General features: G+C 43.7%; 1 protein-coding gene across 2 annotated transcripts in view; it reads left to right on the top strand.

Moving 5' to 3' along the window:
• The window catches only part of bmp1a (bone morphogenetic protein 1a), a 29527-nt gene that overhangs the window by 11050 nt on the left and 1668 nt on the right, over nt 1-16809 (top strand). Inside the window, exons 3-19 of one of the 2 annotated variants that reach the window (XM_070903670.1) lie at nt 492-617; nt 1118-1235; nt 2671-2849; nt 3274-3379; nt 8232-8356; nt 10065-10180; nt 10354-10456; nt 10999-11115; nt 11492-11637; nt 11751-11946; nt 12187-12312; nt 13396-13556; nt 13749-13929; nt 14022-14147; nt 14355-14482; nt 14970-15183; nt 15559-15809. In XM_070903670.1, coding sequence (XP_070759771.1) covers nt 492-617; nt 1118-1235; nt 2671-2849; nt 3274-3379; nt 8232-8356; nt 10065-10180; nt 10354-10456; nt 10999-11115; nt 11492-11637; nt 11751-11946; nt 12187-12312; nt 13396-13556; nt 13749-13929; nt 14022-14147; nt 14355-14482; nt 14970-15183; nt 15559-15809 — 2519 coding nt within the window. The remainder of the gene's footprint in view (nt 1-491; nt 618-1117; nt 1236-2670; nt 2850-3273; nt 3380-8231; nt 8357-10064; nt 10181-10353; nt 10457-10998; nt 11116-11491; nt 11638-11750; nt 11947-12186; nt 12313-13395; nt 13557-13748; nt 13930-14021; nt 14148-14354; nt 14483-14969; nt 15184-15558; nt 15810-16809) is intronic. The other variant, XM_070903669.1, reaches the window with a different exon arrangement.

Genomic DNA, 16809 nt, shown 5'->3' with positions numbered 1-16809 from the left:
AGGAGTGCAAATAGCAGTTGTCAGATGATAGTACTTCTGTTTGCTTCAATATAAGTTACGCCTGCTCTGCAGTACAGTAGGGGGATTTTGTTATATGGGGTTCACATAAGGATGTTTCTTATTATAATCACCAGGTTTAGGTGGGAGCTTAGTCGCCATGGTTACTCTGCATTTATGAGTGACATTAAAGTGGTGAAATTAATTTGAAAGAAGAAAGAATTCAGCAACAATGTTATTTGAACAAACGTCTCTTTAAGGCAGTACATGTAATTTCCTAAATGAGAAATAATAATTAGAATTTCTGAACGGCATTAAAGCGTGAATATCGTTCTGTAGTTTTTGGATAAAAAGTCTCTGTTATCATCTGAGGAGCTATCCAAGTGGGAAGCATATTTGCTCTTTATAAAAAATGTTTGCTCCATTAGACCCAGACATGAGTTGAATCATTTATCATTTATATTGTTTTTGTTGTCTTAATTTTAAATCTTCAGGATCAACCAACCACAGTAGCCAAAATAGGCAAGGTTCACGCCGCAGGAAAAGGGCTGCCACCTCCAGACCTGAACGCGTTTGGCCTGAGGGTGTTATTCCCTATGTCATCAGTGGTAACTTTAGTGGTAAGTACGTAAGGAAGACTCACTCCTGCTCCTTTTTAACAAGGAATATATTTATGTACATCATGTAATGCAGCATGCATAATCAAAAGATCAAAAGATCACGTTGATAGTGCCTTGCTTCTGTAATTCACCCTATTACCTGAAAATAAAGCATTGAGACATCATCTTTAACTGAGACTAATTCATCAATATGAATAAAGGAATAAAGAAATAAAGACACACACTGCAGTAACGTGTCATCTAGTCATGTCACCTTAAAAGAAAAGTTTATATGTTGGCAGTTATGCTGGGTAATTGTTCAAAAGCAAAATAAGTAGTGCAATTTTTATCTAATCTAAATATTATGAAACTATTATTATTAAAAAGGTTTACATTATGTTGGTAAAGCTGCTTCCAGCTGTCCTCTTTTCTATTCATCTCATGTTTTCTATAAACGGCTGTGTGTGTGAGCGTGTTTTTGTCCGCTCCACTGATCTCACCCTCCCTGTCATCCTATTCAGGCAGCCAGCGGGCTATATTCCGCCAAGCCATGCGGCACTGGGAGAAGCACACCTGTGTGACCTTTATTGAGAGGACGCAGGAGGAGAGCTATATTGTCTTCACCTACCGACCATGTGGGTGAGTCAGTGGGGTTTTTAGCTCCCACGTGAAGGAACTGAACAATGGTCGGCCTCTGTTGAGCCTTCGTTATCTCCAGCTAATGATTTAGCGCCTAAGTACTTGTCCTTGCCTCCTGCTCCGCAGCCTTTCACCATTGTTCATCCTCTCTGTTCGCGGTCTCTGTGTGAGTTGTTATTTCAGCCCCCTACCAGTCCTGAGAGAGTCAGCCATTCAGTGGCAAGGAATGTTTCCTGTGCCTCATCATCACACTGCATCAGTCACTGAGCGCTTGTGTCATACATGGTGTGCAGAATTGCGCCCAAGGGAGAGACTTCCTCAGCCTCTCCATAACCCTGTTTAATGCACTCCACTGAGGTTAGGCTCAGTGTCCACTCGGCATTTCTTCTTGAACACATACTCAGGGGAAGTGCTGGTTGTGGCTGTTGTTGTTGCTAAGCGACTATTGACAACCTGTTAGAATATGCAGGGCTCTTTTATTAAATGATGAAATGTTTTTAAATTAAAGCACTTGCTGCTGTTGGGAACGCAAACCAGACAGACCTACTAATTTGAGATTATGGGGAAAGAGAGGCCAAAACTGAGCAGAACTTAGAGGAAGTATTAGAGAGGTTCCCAGGGGACACGCATATCTAAAATGTTCCCGGTTCCCATGTTTTAACCTCACACGAATTTAGACCGCAAGCTGGAACCATTATGTCATTACACACAATATACCTCTCCCACTGATATGTATCATTCAGCACAAACAGCTTAAGAGAAAGCGGATGCAGCTCATGAAACAGAACTTTTTCCAGCCAACTGTTGATAGCCATTTTTAGCCTGGTAACTGGCCTCTGGAGCAACAGGGATGACATTATCCACGCAGGCGGCAGCGGTTAGCAGTGGGAAAGCTTGACTCTGCTGCATATTCAGCAGGCCCCCATCTGTCCTGTGCAAAGTTCAAGGCGTGTCTCAGGAGAGCACGGCTGGGCTCGCGGTAATTAGAGAGCGGCTGTCTGGCCCACAGGGCCGTGATGTGTGTGCCCGTCCTCCAGACTCCCACACTGAACCTTTCATGTCACGCTGAGATGGAGCGCTGCAGCCAGCCAGCTTCTACCGTCACTCTCAGCGTTTGCATTGGCAGAGGGATGAATGAATGTCACTGCTGTATGTGTGGATGACGGGTCGCCTCGTACAGCTCTCCTGTAAAACAGATGAGAGGTTGTTAAGATAATGTCGTGCTCATTACAAGCTCCATTATATATGTACAGAGCTTGTTATGCCAGACACATTCCTTCTTCTCCTCTGGGAAACGAGACTGTTTTTGGCCTCTCTCTGTAGTTTCTACTTGCTTGTTAGTGTTTCATTTACTAAAACATAAAGTCTAGTCACTATATTTTGGCTTTGTTTACACTGCCTCTGTATGTGTGTGTGTGTGTCTCCTGATTCATAGATGCTGCTCCTATGTGGGTCGTCGCGGCGGAGGCCCCCAGGCCATATCCATTGGGAAAAACTGTGACAAGTTTGGTATTGTGGTGCACGAGCTGGGTCATGTGATTGGCTTCTGGCACGAGCACACGCGGCCTGACCGAGACGAACACGTCAGCATTATCAGGGACAACATTCAGCCAGGTAGGAGCATAGGTCTCACACCGGTCCCTCAGCAATAATGCTGGTAAGATGCAGTAAAACTAATAAAAGTAACGCATTTGTACGCACAGAGAGTCTGGGCTAAGATGGTAAAGAGAGAAAAAAACAAACACCAGTGGAGTATACGCCATCCTCAGCCTGCAGATTCCTATTAAAGCAAGTGTTTCTAGAACTGGTCAACCACATATAAATGACTAATCTTGACAGTCCGTGTCTGGAAATATCACTGGCAAACCAATTGTGTTTTGCACTACTGCAGGTGGCCCATTTGTATCAGTAACCTCATTGTATGATACAGTTTTCTGACCGAGTAGAACTGCATTCACCTTTGACATACATACATATGGTTGCACAGCATGACTCAGCTTCATATTTCAACTGTACTTTTCCCTTTTTCCTTCCACAGGGCAGGAGTATAACTTTTTGAAGATGGAGCCGGGGGAGGTGGACTCTTTGGGAGAAGTCTATGACTTTGACAGTATCATGCATTATGCCAGGAACACATTCTCCAGGTAGGGGCCAAGCCAAATTCCACTGCAAACGCCCCAGACATGAAAACTAGTCTGAGATCAAGTCAGGCCGAGCTGTTTCCCACTCTGCTGCAACCTTTTAACCCATCATCCTGTTTTCCATTTATGCTCATCGAGTTTTATGACTGTATAGATCTGTAATGCACCAGGTCTGTGTCTATGGGCGGCTGCTGAGTAATGTGGCAGGATTCCCAAAGCTTTAGAAGAAGAAAGAATGAAACACTTAATTCTCCCAAATAATAAATCACGAGAGAACTAACATGTAGCCAGAGGACATCAAGTTTAGAAAAGCCTCACTGTTCCTTGAATGTCTGTCTGGATTGAATTGTTTCCTCACTATTTGAGTTTAACTGAAAAAAGACAGAAACTGGTTTCTTGGGAGAAGGTGGGTCTTATATTTAGTAGCTTCTATTGTGAACTAGGGACTCTCCTCCTCTTGTCTACGTTTCTTCTGGCTGGACTGTTTCATCAATCAATGATCACATTGCATGGGGCTTTAGGGAGACTGGGGGAGCACTAATGTGATTTATGTAATATTTGGACAAGATTAAATTACTTATTGCTGTCTTGGAAATACTGAGGGCAAAAAATTACACACTTGTATGATGTAACTTCTGATGTGTCCAGTTCCATTTAGCTTCTTGCTGTTGGACCCAGAGTGGATCAGAGTGGCTTCACATCTATCTGAATTGTTGCTTCATAGGATTTACCTGTTCTGGCATCCAGAGCAGTATCCTTTACACTTCACGCTTTTCATGCTCATTCTGGCTTTAGCAGAACACAAGCTCAAAGCACATGCTACAATTCTTAAAATCAATCTCTGAAAAACTTTAAAATGATCAGTATTATGTTTTTTTTTCAAGTGAAAGCCAAGTTTTTGTAGGCATAGCGAAAGTGTTTGTCTGGGATGTGCCAGCTCCTTCCCACAGCCTGTTTAAATTAAGGCTCCTCTCCTCGGTCCCCGCTGCTTTTGCAGCAGCAGCAGCAGCCCCAGTAAAGCAGCGTCGGTCCTGGGGCCGAGCTAGCCCAGAAACAGTAGCCTTGCTTCATTACAACAACATTTCTGCGTGCCACTTTCAAGGCTATGTTGTAAAAGCTGTGCTTTCATACTATGAACCACCTCATTATGCTCCTAAAGGCCCTTTGAAGAGATTATTAGCATCACAGTGTTCACCCTAGGCTACAGCAGGGACTCCTATTTATTTCCTATGTCTGCCGCAACGCTTTTAGCACCTTCATAGCACTCAGGTGTTATGATACATGCCGTGCTACTAAACGTTTTCTGCACTCCAAGCAACAATTTAGATCAACCCCTAATAATCACCTACACATGGCAAAGAATGGAGAAGTGGACATTTTATTGTCTCAATTAACGTTTCCCTTACATGTGTAGGAAAATTTCAGTAAATAGATTCACATGACTCTAAGTTTGCGTATCTGAGACTTTGGACAGTAGGTAAATAACTAAATAACTGATAAACAGGCATAAATGGCTAAACTGTGGAGAAGCAGATGAAACCAAAATTGGTATTGAATTGAATTTGTTGGATACTGGGAAACATGTCGCATGTCATACTTATAATAGTACTTAATTTTGTAGCCAGCTGACCTCATTCCTTACTCCCTGTCAGATGCTGCAGGAAGCCCCTCCAGATGTTGTGCTGTCGTTCAGCACTACACAGGGGTGCTGCGTCAGAGGATGGATCTTACTAGAAACAGCCCCATGACACACACTGGTCAGTCTTGGGCTCTTACTCTAGTCATTTTAGGCAGTGGTTAATTTGAAGTATTGTTTACCAGCTGGGTGACTGCAAAGCCAAAACAGACCTCTTGGGAGAAGTTGACTCAGATTCATCTTCTGAGTCATCATTGTAATTTCAAAAGCATCGCTACACTCACTGCAAAGCCCCTTCTCGACAACCTGTCCATGTACATTAAATTATTTGGTAAGCTGTGACAACTTTACATAGAGTTGTATAAATATTATGGTTACCTCCTGCTGGCATGTGCAGGATATGACCCCAATTTTGTGTATGAAAACTGCATTTTGACCCTTAGCATAGATAAACAAAATTGGGGAACCTTTCGGTCAGCTGCAGGAACAACAGTCACTTCAACTATGCAATGTTCTACCTATAGCGAAGCAGTTTTGACAGCCTTCAGTAAGCCAGAGTAGGTGTAATGTGATCTATGGGCACACGTGAGTCAAAGCAAAAAAAAACAAAAAAACAAGTGAGCCCAGACTACGATCATAACTACCTCACTCTGATATGAGAACCAGCTGTTGGCTGTTCTTTTGTTCTTACTTGACCCTCTATGTCAGCTGTATATATCTTTTTTTTTTCATTTTCCCCACCACCAGCTCTCCCATGCCCTGTGTTACTCTCTCAGTGTATGGGCCTCTTCCCAAATCAACTGCCGTGCTCTTGCGGCAAACAGATTCTGGGAAGCAGAGAGGGAATCTTTGTCTAAATGGAGGCTGCGGCTGGGTGTAGGCCAATGTACAGAAATGCCTGTCTGGCCCCGTGCATCCAAACTGTAGGTTTCAATAGAGCTGAAATACTTTCTCTTTTTTTTTCTTTTTTACATATTTTGTTTGGTTTTAGTGTTTAGTATTTTACAGGAAAACAGGAAAGTGAGGAAACAGAGAGGCATAGAATAACATCTGGTACGATGTAGAACATGAAACATGAAACATCCTTTCGGTGACCTGAACAAAGTCCACTGCAGCTGACAAATTGTTTTGTATTTTCAAAGGAAGAAAGGTGTTTCAGAGGACGTTTTATCTCATGTTGGATGTCAGTCAGCTCAGAAAGTAAAGACAGGACATCCATTTGTCACTCTTGGGTCAAGATTTCGACTTAACCTGGTGATCTTGTAAATATGTGGAATGTACGACAGCCTGCTGCCCGACGGAGCAGCCCTAAAGTATGTTTATGTCGGGTAATCCGGCCTGTTCTGTTTTCACTCCCACTGCGACTCTGTTGCTATCCTAATTCGTGGAACTGGAGTTGATCAATGAGACTGTTTCGACATGAGAGAGGAATGGCTGCCGCGGCTGGGGAATGTTTCACAGAGCTGTATTAGCAGACAAGGGGCTCCTGTTAGCTTTTCACAAGTCATTCCAAGCACTTTTTCTTGAGCGCTGATTGGCTGATTTACCTGTGCCAGTGTCTTTCTTTGTTACCCCATTATTAGGCAGCGTGTTTGCTCGGTGTTTTACAGTAAATCACCGTGGGAAGCCGCGGGTGTTGTTCGGAAGATTTCATGGCTTGTCTTGATGTTTTGCTGTGTCTCCTGGGGACATGCAGGGCTGATCCCCATGCTTTTTGTCTTGGGCGTGTTACCCGATTCACAACTCTGCGTGCCCCCTCCTTTGCTCCAGAGATATTTTTCAGGACTGGTGCATGGAGCAGTGCCAACTCAAATAGAGACCTGCCAGTGTGCCCTTTGTCTGCTCTGACACCGGCTGTAGTGGCGTTTTTCACCGGCAGCCAGCATACGGGCTCCTGGAAGCTCACAGGCAGACAGACAGACAGGCAGAGTCTAAACTGTTAGCTCAGGCTGCTCTGTTTGCACATGCCTGGCGTTGATAGGCATGTCACCATGGGAACGGCCAGGGAGCCAGGCCATTGCTCGCCAATACTTAGAGAAAAATAGAGATGATAAACTAGCAAAGTGTCAAGTGAGACAGCAGTGTGAAAAAGAGTCTTTCTGGACTAACTGTTCTGTTCTGCCATATTTTTTAAAGCTACGTTAAAGCTTTACCTGATTTTACAGTTTCCACTTTGGACTTCTAACTAGAAATGTGGCGGTTGTTCACGTCCCTGCCTTCTTACAGCTTGTGCAATTTATTTTACTCTGGAGAAGGGCTTAAGCTCTTAGTTTGGGTCCATCTGTAGGGCAGACGTGTGTGAAGAATGATGTCAGCATTAACTTCAGAAACAGACCGCGTGACCCCGACCTCAAAGGAAGACTGTGATAAGTGACTGCAACCGCCCATCTGGTGCATTTTCAGCCAGCGACGAGTAGATCTGAAAGAATCAGAAAGTAAACATTCTTGATTTTGAAATGAAAATGAATAACGTAAGATCCACAACCTACATGCACACACACACTTTTACATTCATATACGTATGTTGCTGGAGATGGAGGAACATATGGCCATTGAGATAAAAAAAACAACATAAACAAGATAAAGATTTTAAGATTTTTTATGACTGGTCTAATGTACCTCATTAGAAAGTGATGATGTGTCAAGTGGAAAAGTGTATCAGAGGCTTTGTTTTGTAAAGTGTGTGGCAGTACAAGCAGGTGGGTCAGGATCATTCATGTGTCCACGTAGGTGTGGGTGTGCATGCTCATGCTGAGGTCGACAGCGATAGAAGGCTTCATGCTGTCCAGTTTAACTGGTGCCACATCTCATTACAAGCAGTCTATTAGCATTATATGTTTTAACTGGAAGAACTGTGGGTTTCACATATTAGTGTTCTGAGTTACCATCGCTGTTTAAAAATGACTCCAAAGTGAATATGAAAATTAGACTGTTGGATTTGTGGTATTTTTCTACCAAATAACCACATTGTGTTTAGCTTAGTCTTGTCAAAACTGGCAGTGCTCATTTTCATCACGGAATTTAGAAGTCTCAATCCTTTAGAAACTGTTAATAATAATGTTGACAGCCAGTGAATTGCGCTGATCGATGGTAAGTCACTTAATCCTTGAGCCAACATGTTTGGTGGCGTGCATGCATGTTGGAGCAGTTATCAGGACTGTGCGCATGCCTTTGGGATTTCATGCGACATTAACGTCTGTCTCTCTTGCTGAATTACAGAGGCATCTTCCTGGACACCATCCTGCCACGCTACGATGTGAACGGAGTGCGACCACCCATTGGCCAGAGAACCAGGCTGAGCAAAGGGGATATCGCACAGGCACGCAAACTCTACAAATGCTCCAGTAAGACCAAAATGACAGATCCTGTCTGCTATGGGTTTTTCCTGTCTATTTTTGCATGTGTGTGCAACATAGCCCTGAGAGAGAGAGAGAGTGGTCTGTTGCTCCTCCTGCCTTCCCTAGATTCAGCGCACACTGTGTGGAAATAGCCAACCATCTACCATTGATGTGGTGTGGTTCCTTGGCTACAGCGTCCGAAACTCCCAATTTGGGAGGAGTGTAAACACTACCCAGGGACAGGAAGTTTGTCATCATTCTTTCCCAGATAGACGCAAAAGAACAGCTGGTCTTGAGAAGACAATGACTAAAATGATTGTTGGGAACAACGCTCATGTACGCACATCACAGAATGTACAATGTAAAGTACGAGACACTAAGGAGAGTTGCATAAGCCTGGCACTTTTCCGAACCACTCACTTTGTTTATGCTTCCAGAGAGGAGAGACAGGATTTAATGCTGTTGAAGTAAACAGGATTTATAGCTTTAACAGATGTACATTGAGAACAGCCTTCTGCTGAATAGATTTGATGTCAGACAGTTAATTGTAGGTCAGGCCAGGATAGCTGAGCTGTCAGCCTCACATTAAAGCTCAATGAATAAACATAGAGATGGTCTCCAGAGCTCGGCCAGCCGGTGTGGTTTTAGTGGAGTTTTTAACCTTAAATGAATCTATATGTGTCTGTGAAAGCGATCTGTCTCTTTCTTCATGACCGTCTCTGTCTTAAGAGGAAGAAATGGACTGGATGATGTGACGCACATTGTGGGGGATGAGGTAGTGAGTCTCCACATGTTCTTGGGGGGGAGGGTGGGGGGGGGAGAAAAAAAAATCCTTAAAGAGCCACGGATCTCCCATTCATGCAGCATTCCTGGGAGTGTTTGTCATCCCTGGTGTGTGCCCGAGTGCTTGTTAATGGCTTAGTATTGGCAAACCTCTGCCAAGCATTATTACGCACTACTCGTAGCTCGGGGCTTCTCGTTTTATTGCTTACACACAAACCTCGAGGGAAGCAATGAACGCAAACAGTCGAGGGAGATGTTTTCCTTACTCCTGCTAAATGCAGCCCAAGGTAAAGATAACACAGAGGTAATAATGGACGCATTCACAGTTCTCAAGATGGACAACTGAAGATACAATCTACTCTCTATCATTTCCTCTCTGTCTTAATTAAACACATCTTTCCCCCACTTGGCATGAGCCTCCCTCACTCGTTCCATGAGGCTGTGTATTGTGTTTGTAATCAGTCCTCACACATTTGCACACTTGTTTTTTGCCAGTCAAACTAAGGGTGTTTTTTCACTGGCAACACGTACATAATGCATCACATCCTCCAGAGGGCTGTGTTATTTATAGTGGGCCAGGTTTATTTTCAGAGGATGCTCAGAGAAAGTGTCTCACACTCCCTATTCCTTTGTGTGATCATCATCTGGAGTTGGTGGGGGAGGGAAGGGGTGACGTGTGGGGTTGTGGGTGAATATTATCAGCAGATGTGCCTTTGAACATAAAAGAGCTGCCCTTTACTTCACATTCGGTGTTATAATTCCAGCATCTGTCTCTGCAGCGAGGTTTCAGGGGATTTACTTCAGAGCTGATGTCTGTATAGCTTGAATTAGTGGCTTAGGTGTTTTCAGGCAAAGCCTAATTGGCAGTGCATCATGCTCATGGCTCAGGCCTTACATGCTGGTCCGTGTGTGTGTTTGTTTCTGTGCGCAGGATGTGGGGACAGTCTGCAGGACAGCAGCGGGAACTTCTCCTCTCCTGGCTTCCCCAATGGATACTCAGCCTACATGCACTGCATCTGGAGAATATCAGTCACGCCAGGGGAGAAGGTATGAGCATATGGAAAGTGCCAGATCAACTCTGAGATGCCTTTTTTTTTTTTTAAAAACATAAAGCATTACTGACTGTTCATACTGACGTGGTGTCTCTCTTACTTCTTATTTGTCTGAGCATTAGCAATGTGTGGAGCCGTATCAGTAATCACGCTCTCTTGCTTTTTAAGATCATTCTGAACTTCACCTCCATGGATCTGTACAGGAGTCACTTGTGTTGGTACGACCATGTGGAGATCCGAGATGGATACTGGAGGAAGGCGCCTCTCAAAGGTCAGTTTTAACGAAAGAATACTGTACAAGGGCTACAACTAATGATTCATTTAATTATCAATTATTCAGATTCTTATTTTCTCAATTAATTCACCACAAAAAGGTGACATCTCCAAATGTGTTTTTGTTTTTGTCCAAGCAATAGTCCAAAATTCAAAGATATTCAGTTAACCATCATAAACTGAAAAGAAAACTAGAAAATGACAGTAGTGTAGAGCTTAACACAGGTGTTTAAATATATAAAATATGTACATTATTTACAGAAACTGTAGGGTAAAGGCAGAGTTTTGATTTGGGTACCAAGTGACCAACTTTCAGCTAGTCAAACCTAGGACACAGTATATGAGTTTACCAAACATTAAATGTTAAAAGATGCTGATTGTAGTGTAGTTCGTGTCTATTTTACAGTTTCTCCTCTCTTAACCTCTCACAGTGTATTTAGTTTCTATAAAGTAAAGAGCTGTTTAGAGGAATTTCAGAGCTGTTTCAGGTGTTGTGATGATCAAATTGTTTATGTGTGTGTGTCTTCACCTGTGACCCAGGTCGTTTCTGTGGTGATAAGCTGCCTGAGCCAATCATCTCCACCGACAGCCGGCTGTGGATCGAGTTCCGCAGCAGCAGTAACTGGGTGGGAAAAGGTTTCTCTGCCGTTTACGAGGGTAAGCACCCATTCCTTGACCTCCCTGCACCCCATTCCAGCTCAGCTGACTGAACGCATGGCCAGTCACACATCCAACAATGTGCCTAGAAGCTGCAGTAATATCCACTGCTTTTGGCTCCCCTACTGCTGATGTGTCAGGCACTTTACGCTGCATTAATCAGACTTTGGCCAGACTTCACATTCAGCTCCATTGTTTCCAGACCGTGCAAAGGGATGATGATGTGTGCTTGTGTGTGTGGGAGCTGGTTGGTGGAGGCATTTCAGCTAATCCACATTGCGTAAATCAGAGCTTTTTTTTTTCAGATACATGTGCTGATTATATTGCTATGGAGGGAGCTCAGTATTGTTTTTATTGTTTTTACTGTCACATGCAGCCATCTGTGGTGGGGAGGTAAAGAAAGACAATGGCCAGATCCAGTCCCCCAACTACCCTGACGACTACAGGCCTAACAAAGTGTGTGTGTGGAAGATTACTGTAGCTCAGGGCTACCACGTAGGCCTCACCTTCCAGTCTTTTGAGGTAAGACACCAGTTCTTTTGTTATTTATTAAATGACACAGTGGGTTTTTTTGGGGGGTATTTCATGACTGATTGTTTTCCAACTCCAACCTCAAACCCTCTAACCTTTTTCAGATTGAGAGACACGACAGTTGTGCCTATGACTACCTGGAGGTGCGTGATGGAAACTCTGAAAACAGTCCCCTGCTGGGCCGCTTCTGTGGCTACGACAAGCCAGATGACATCAAAACCAGCTCCAACCAGCTGTGGATGAAATTTGTTTCAGATGGCTCTGTCAACAAGGCCGGATTTGCTGCCAACTTCTTCAAAGGTCAGAGGTTAAGGGCTGTAAACCTTTATCTGATGTGTTCCAGCAATCGATGTGTCTGAAATAAACATATACTGTTGTAATATTTAAAAGAAAATGACAGACAATTTTGTTTCAATTGCACCGTCAGGTTCTGTGCGACCCTCTTTGCCTGGCTCTGCTGTTGTTCGGGAGGGTTTCTCTTGTAAGCCACCGAGCCAGGGGGCCAGCTAAAAGGGTCCTAACATATCTTTGTGTTTTCAGAGATGGATGAGTGCTCCAAGCCGGACAACGGTCGCTGTGAGCAACGCTGTGTCAACACACTAGGCAGCTACAAGTGTGCCTGTGACCCAGGCTATGAGCTGGCTGCTGACAAGCGCAGCTGTGAGGGTAAGTACAGGGAGAAAAGTCACTAGTCCTGCTCACCATGTCATTTACATGCTAAAGCACTTTACACAGTTAGCCACCCAAATACAATAAGTACAGTCATTACTAAAAGCCGGACAAGATACCTTGGGCCGGGCACTATCTTTTACAGATTTGAGTCACAACAATGCAAGCATTATTTTTATCTTAAATTATATGTTGTTGTTTAAGACGGAACTACTAGCGTACAAGTTGTCAACCAGTGTCCGCCCCTGGAGAAAGTCAGCCACCACTACAGTTTTTTAGCTTTTGTGGAAGACAAGCAAATTAAACTGAAATAACACAATCTCAGAAAAGACAGGTTGAATACAGTGCAGTGCAGTCACATTAAATATTATTATATAATTAAATTTAATTATAATTATATATATATATATAATTAAATATAATGGTCTTTGCACTCACATACACAAATGGAACACAGACAGTGTGACAGGGAGCATTTTCATCTTTGCAACATTTTCACACCAACGTTGCAATCAGCTCTACTCTTACACAAGAGTATACTGCCAAGAAAGTAATATTGCACATTAAAATAAGAAAGAAGGTTGCATTTTACAATTATACCTGCATTTACGTACAGAGAAAAAAACAAAATGGTGCCTTACATCCGCATTTCAGGTAAAAATAGTATTGTGACTTTTACCATTCCACATTTCAGCAATGTCCACATCCAATAACTGTACAATTCATGTGTCAACACAACGTCTACCGCAGTTGGTAAGGATCAACACTGCACTTTAATTTTAGCTAAAAATAGGCAGGTGAGGGAACAGGTGACACCAGTTGTTGTAACGTGTGTTGCGTAACTGCTACAAAGCTTGCCTGAGTCCTCACAGGCGGGTCAGGCAGTAATCGGGTTTATTCAGGACACAGGCAGGATATTTCAGAGGGCTTTCATTTTAGCTGTATGATTTGCAACACAACATTTGGAACATGTCCTGTTGAAACATGTGGTGATATAATTTATTTTCTATCTACACATCTGCATCTGAATCAAGCTAACTATTTGTCCTTGTCTCTTCCCATGTTGTGTCTTCTGTCCAGCTGCCTGTGGAGGCTTCATCACCAAGCTGAATGGGTCAATCACCAGCCCGGGTTGGCCCAGAGAGTACCCCCCAAACAAGAACTGCATCTGGCAGCTGGTTGCCCCCACGCAGTACCGCATCACTCTGCTCTTTGACGTCTTCGAGACTGAGGGCAATGACGTGAGCACTGGGGTTATTATGAATCGACGCGGGGTGGGTTTGTTCTGTGCTCTCTCTCTCTCTCTCTGTCATTGCACTACATAAATACATAAATAAAACTACTAAATAAAGTCTTCCTCTCCTACCTGTGTTTCATAATTACAACCAAACAAAATGTCCCGGCCTCTTCACATGCTCTGTTTCTCTGCTCAGGTTTGCAAGTATGACTACGTGGAGGTGCGCAGCGGGCTTTCCGCTGATTCACGGCTACATGGGAAGTTCTGTGGGGCAGAGAAACCAGAAGCTATTACCTCCCAGTACAACAACATGCGCATTGAGTTCAAATCAGACAATACAGTGTCCAAAAAGGGCTTTAAAGCGCAGTTCTTCTCAGGTGAGTCCTTTGGCTTTTCATTCGGTCACTTGGAGCTCTGTCAGTCTCGACAGGGAACAGTCATCAAGGTTGCGTCCTCTGTGCCTCCTCAGACAAAGATGAGTGCTCTAAGGAGAACGGTGGCTGTCAACATGAGTGTGTCAACACCTTTGGGAGCTACAGCTGTCAGTGCAGGAGTGGCTTTGTGCTGCATGAGAACAAACACGACTGTAAAGAAGGTATTTCACGCCAGATTCTTGTCTGTTTGACATGGTTGCACATGAATTCTTGTTCCTGGCTTATTTTACTTTTTGCAATCAGACCATTATGGTCGATGAGTGCATGCTTTACTTGTGTCAGAAACAGTTTGAGTGCAGTAGTCAAAGTGCCTGTTCCATATTAGCATGATACAGAGGTCTGTGTTGACTCAGTGATGTCTTTTACAGCTGGCTGTGATCACACTGTGAATAGTGTGAGCGGTACCATCACCAGCCCCAACTGGCCGGATAAATACCCCAGCAAGAAGGCATGCACCTGGGCACTCACCACCACTCCAGGCCACCGCATCAAAATCGTATGTATCACTTCCTCCCTGCTCTCTGTATAATTTCACTCGTCAATCATGTATTTATTTGTATGTGGCTTGTTGTGTAATTGAATTGCTAAATCCACTGAGGACATCTGTGTTTACTGTGCTGATGTCAGAAGCTGTTATGCCATTCCTAACGATGATGTGTGGCTCCCCCTTCTGTTATTATCTGCATTTCTGTCTACTGTGTCACCGACATACACTACATTATTTTCATTAACCAATTTTATAATGTCACGCATGCCAATAACAATGCAAAAAAACATACTTCAGTCAAACATTTCCTGCTCAGCTCTAGTTTGCCTGTGTGCTGAGAGAACTACAGTTTTTCAGTGCAGACTAGTTTTCTAGAAATAACACACATAACTGTCAAGATAATGTCATTTGATTTAAAAAAAGGAAGCTTAAAGTGCGATGTTTCTATTTATAACACACGTCTTTGAACACACTCATCATCTTGTTTTTGTCGCAGGCGTTCAATGAGATCGACATGGAGGCCCACTTGGAGTGTGCTTACGACCACATTGAGATTTACGACGGGCGAGATGGAAAAGCTCCAAGTCTGGGTCGCTTCTGTGGCACCAAGAAGCCCCCACCCATCACGTCTGGTGGGAACAAGCTGTTCATTCGCTTCTTCTCTGATAACTCTGTGCAGAAAAAAGGCTTCGAGGCATCACATACTGCAGGTAAGAATAGATGCTGTTGTAAACTGTACTCAGTTTCTCTTCCTGTTGAGGAAAAAACGCAAGAGTAGCTAAGAGGGATTCCAGTAAAATCTCTAAACCTTCATGTTTTGGGTGCATCAAGTTAATTTCAATTACTCATATCGGACCTCACAAAGATGTTTGGATGCGTATGGGATTTAGTTTTGCTCGCAATTCACCACCCTGTCTGAGAATGATTATGACTCATATTTAACAACAGAGCATGTGTGTGAATCCTTTGTATCGGGATGACTGTAAAACCACAAATGATCCAGAGATCGACATGCACAGCAGCTTGTAGCAAAACTGGCCACTGGCTCCAAAATGTCCAACTCAACTCAACATTTCTGTTGGCAGAGTGTGGAGGTCGCCTCAAGGCTGAAGTCAAAACCAAGGACCTGTTCTCCCATGCCCAGTTTGGGGACAACAACTACCCCGGAGCCTCCGATTGTCAGTGGGTGATCTCGGCGGAGAAAGGCTACGGCGTGGAGCTCATCTTCCAGACCTTTGAGATTGAGGAGGAGGCGGACTGCGGCTATGACTACATGGAGCTCTTTGATGGAGCTGACACCAAGTCTCCAAGGCTGGGACGTTACTGTGGCTCAGGGGTAAGAACATTTTACTAACAACCGCTACTCTCTGAAGGTCCTTTCTTTGACAAATACAACTGGTTTGTCACAGCACCTTTCTGTTTTACAGTATAACACCAGGAGTATTAAGACAATTGTTTTGGAATTAGCACTGCTGTTGAGTAACATTTGCCAGCGGGTTGTAAAAGGGTGACTCTGTGAACTACCCTGGAGTTTTTGATTCCAGTCCGGCTTTAATCACTTTGTTAAAGTTGACGTGTTCCTCTGGGTTTGGGAGTGTTGCTGTGGAGGCGGTTGTAGGTCTACGCAAGCCGTCACTCCCTGGGTGCCGATAGCCTATCAGAGTCTCTGGCATTGGGTTGTGGCTGCAAATTAATCAGCCAATGCTGAGGCTGCAGCCAGAGTCTGGAACAATGAGGCCAGCAGGGAATAGAAACACAAGTTTCCTCAGGTCAGAGAACAGCTTGATCTCATTTACACACTTCAATAATGAGCTCTGGCCTTTTACTCACGCCTGTTCCTATGAAACGTTCGCTGGAGGGGACATAACACCCTCAGCACCCCAGGGAGCAGCTCCTCAATCAAGTTTCCTTTTATAAAACAGGTCGAAATAAACTGACACAATTCAGTCCAAAGTAGGGTGAAAACTCATTATAGTATGAGGAGGCTTACGTTTAGCTCAAGGGCTTTTCTCAGTTAAATAGCAGACTACACATTGCTGGGTCTACAATAAAATTTGTAGTCCACTTTCTGTTTTAAATCCCTTTTCCCCACAAACTTAAAGCCTTATGGACTATTGTAGATATATTATTCATGTTATGAATGGCAGCTTTAATCAAAAGTCTGGTGTTTTACAGTTGGTTGCACAAGCTTTGGCCGCTCTGACATTGCAGCGCTTGTCTTTGTTGCAGCCACGGTGCAGCTGCCTGAGCACCTCAACCAACTAATTATTTTCCAGTATGATGTTCCGAATTAATATTCATGTGATAAGACTATTCTGACAAACGGCCAGGCCAAG

This window comes from Enoplosus armatus, chromosome 4 (assembly GCF_043641665.1).
Source record: "Enoplosus armatus isolate fEnoArm2 chromosome 4, fEnoArm2.hap1, whole genome shotgun sequence".
Lineage (NCBI taxonomy): Eukaryota > Metazoa > Chordata > Actinopteri > Centrarchiformes > Enoplosidae > Enoplosus > Enoplosus armatus.
The sequence above is the reverse complement of the archived record's forward strand: the minus strand, read 5'-3'. Positions and strand labels throughout refer to the sequence as shown.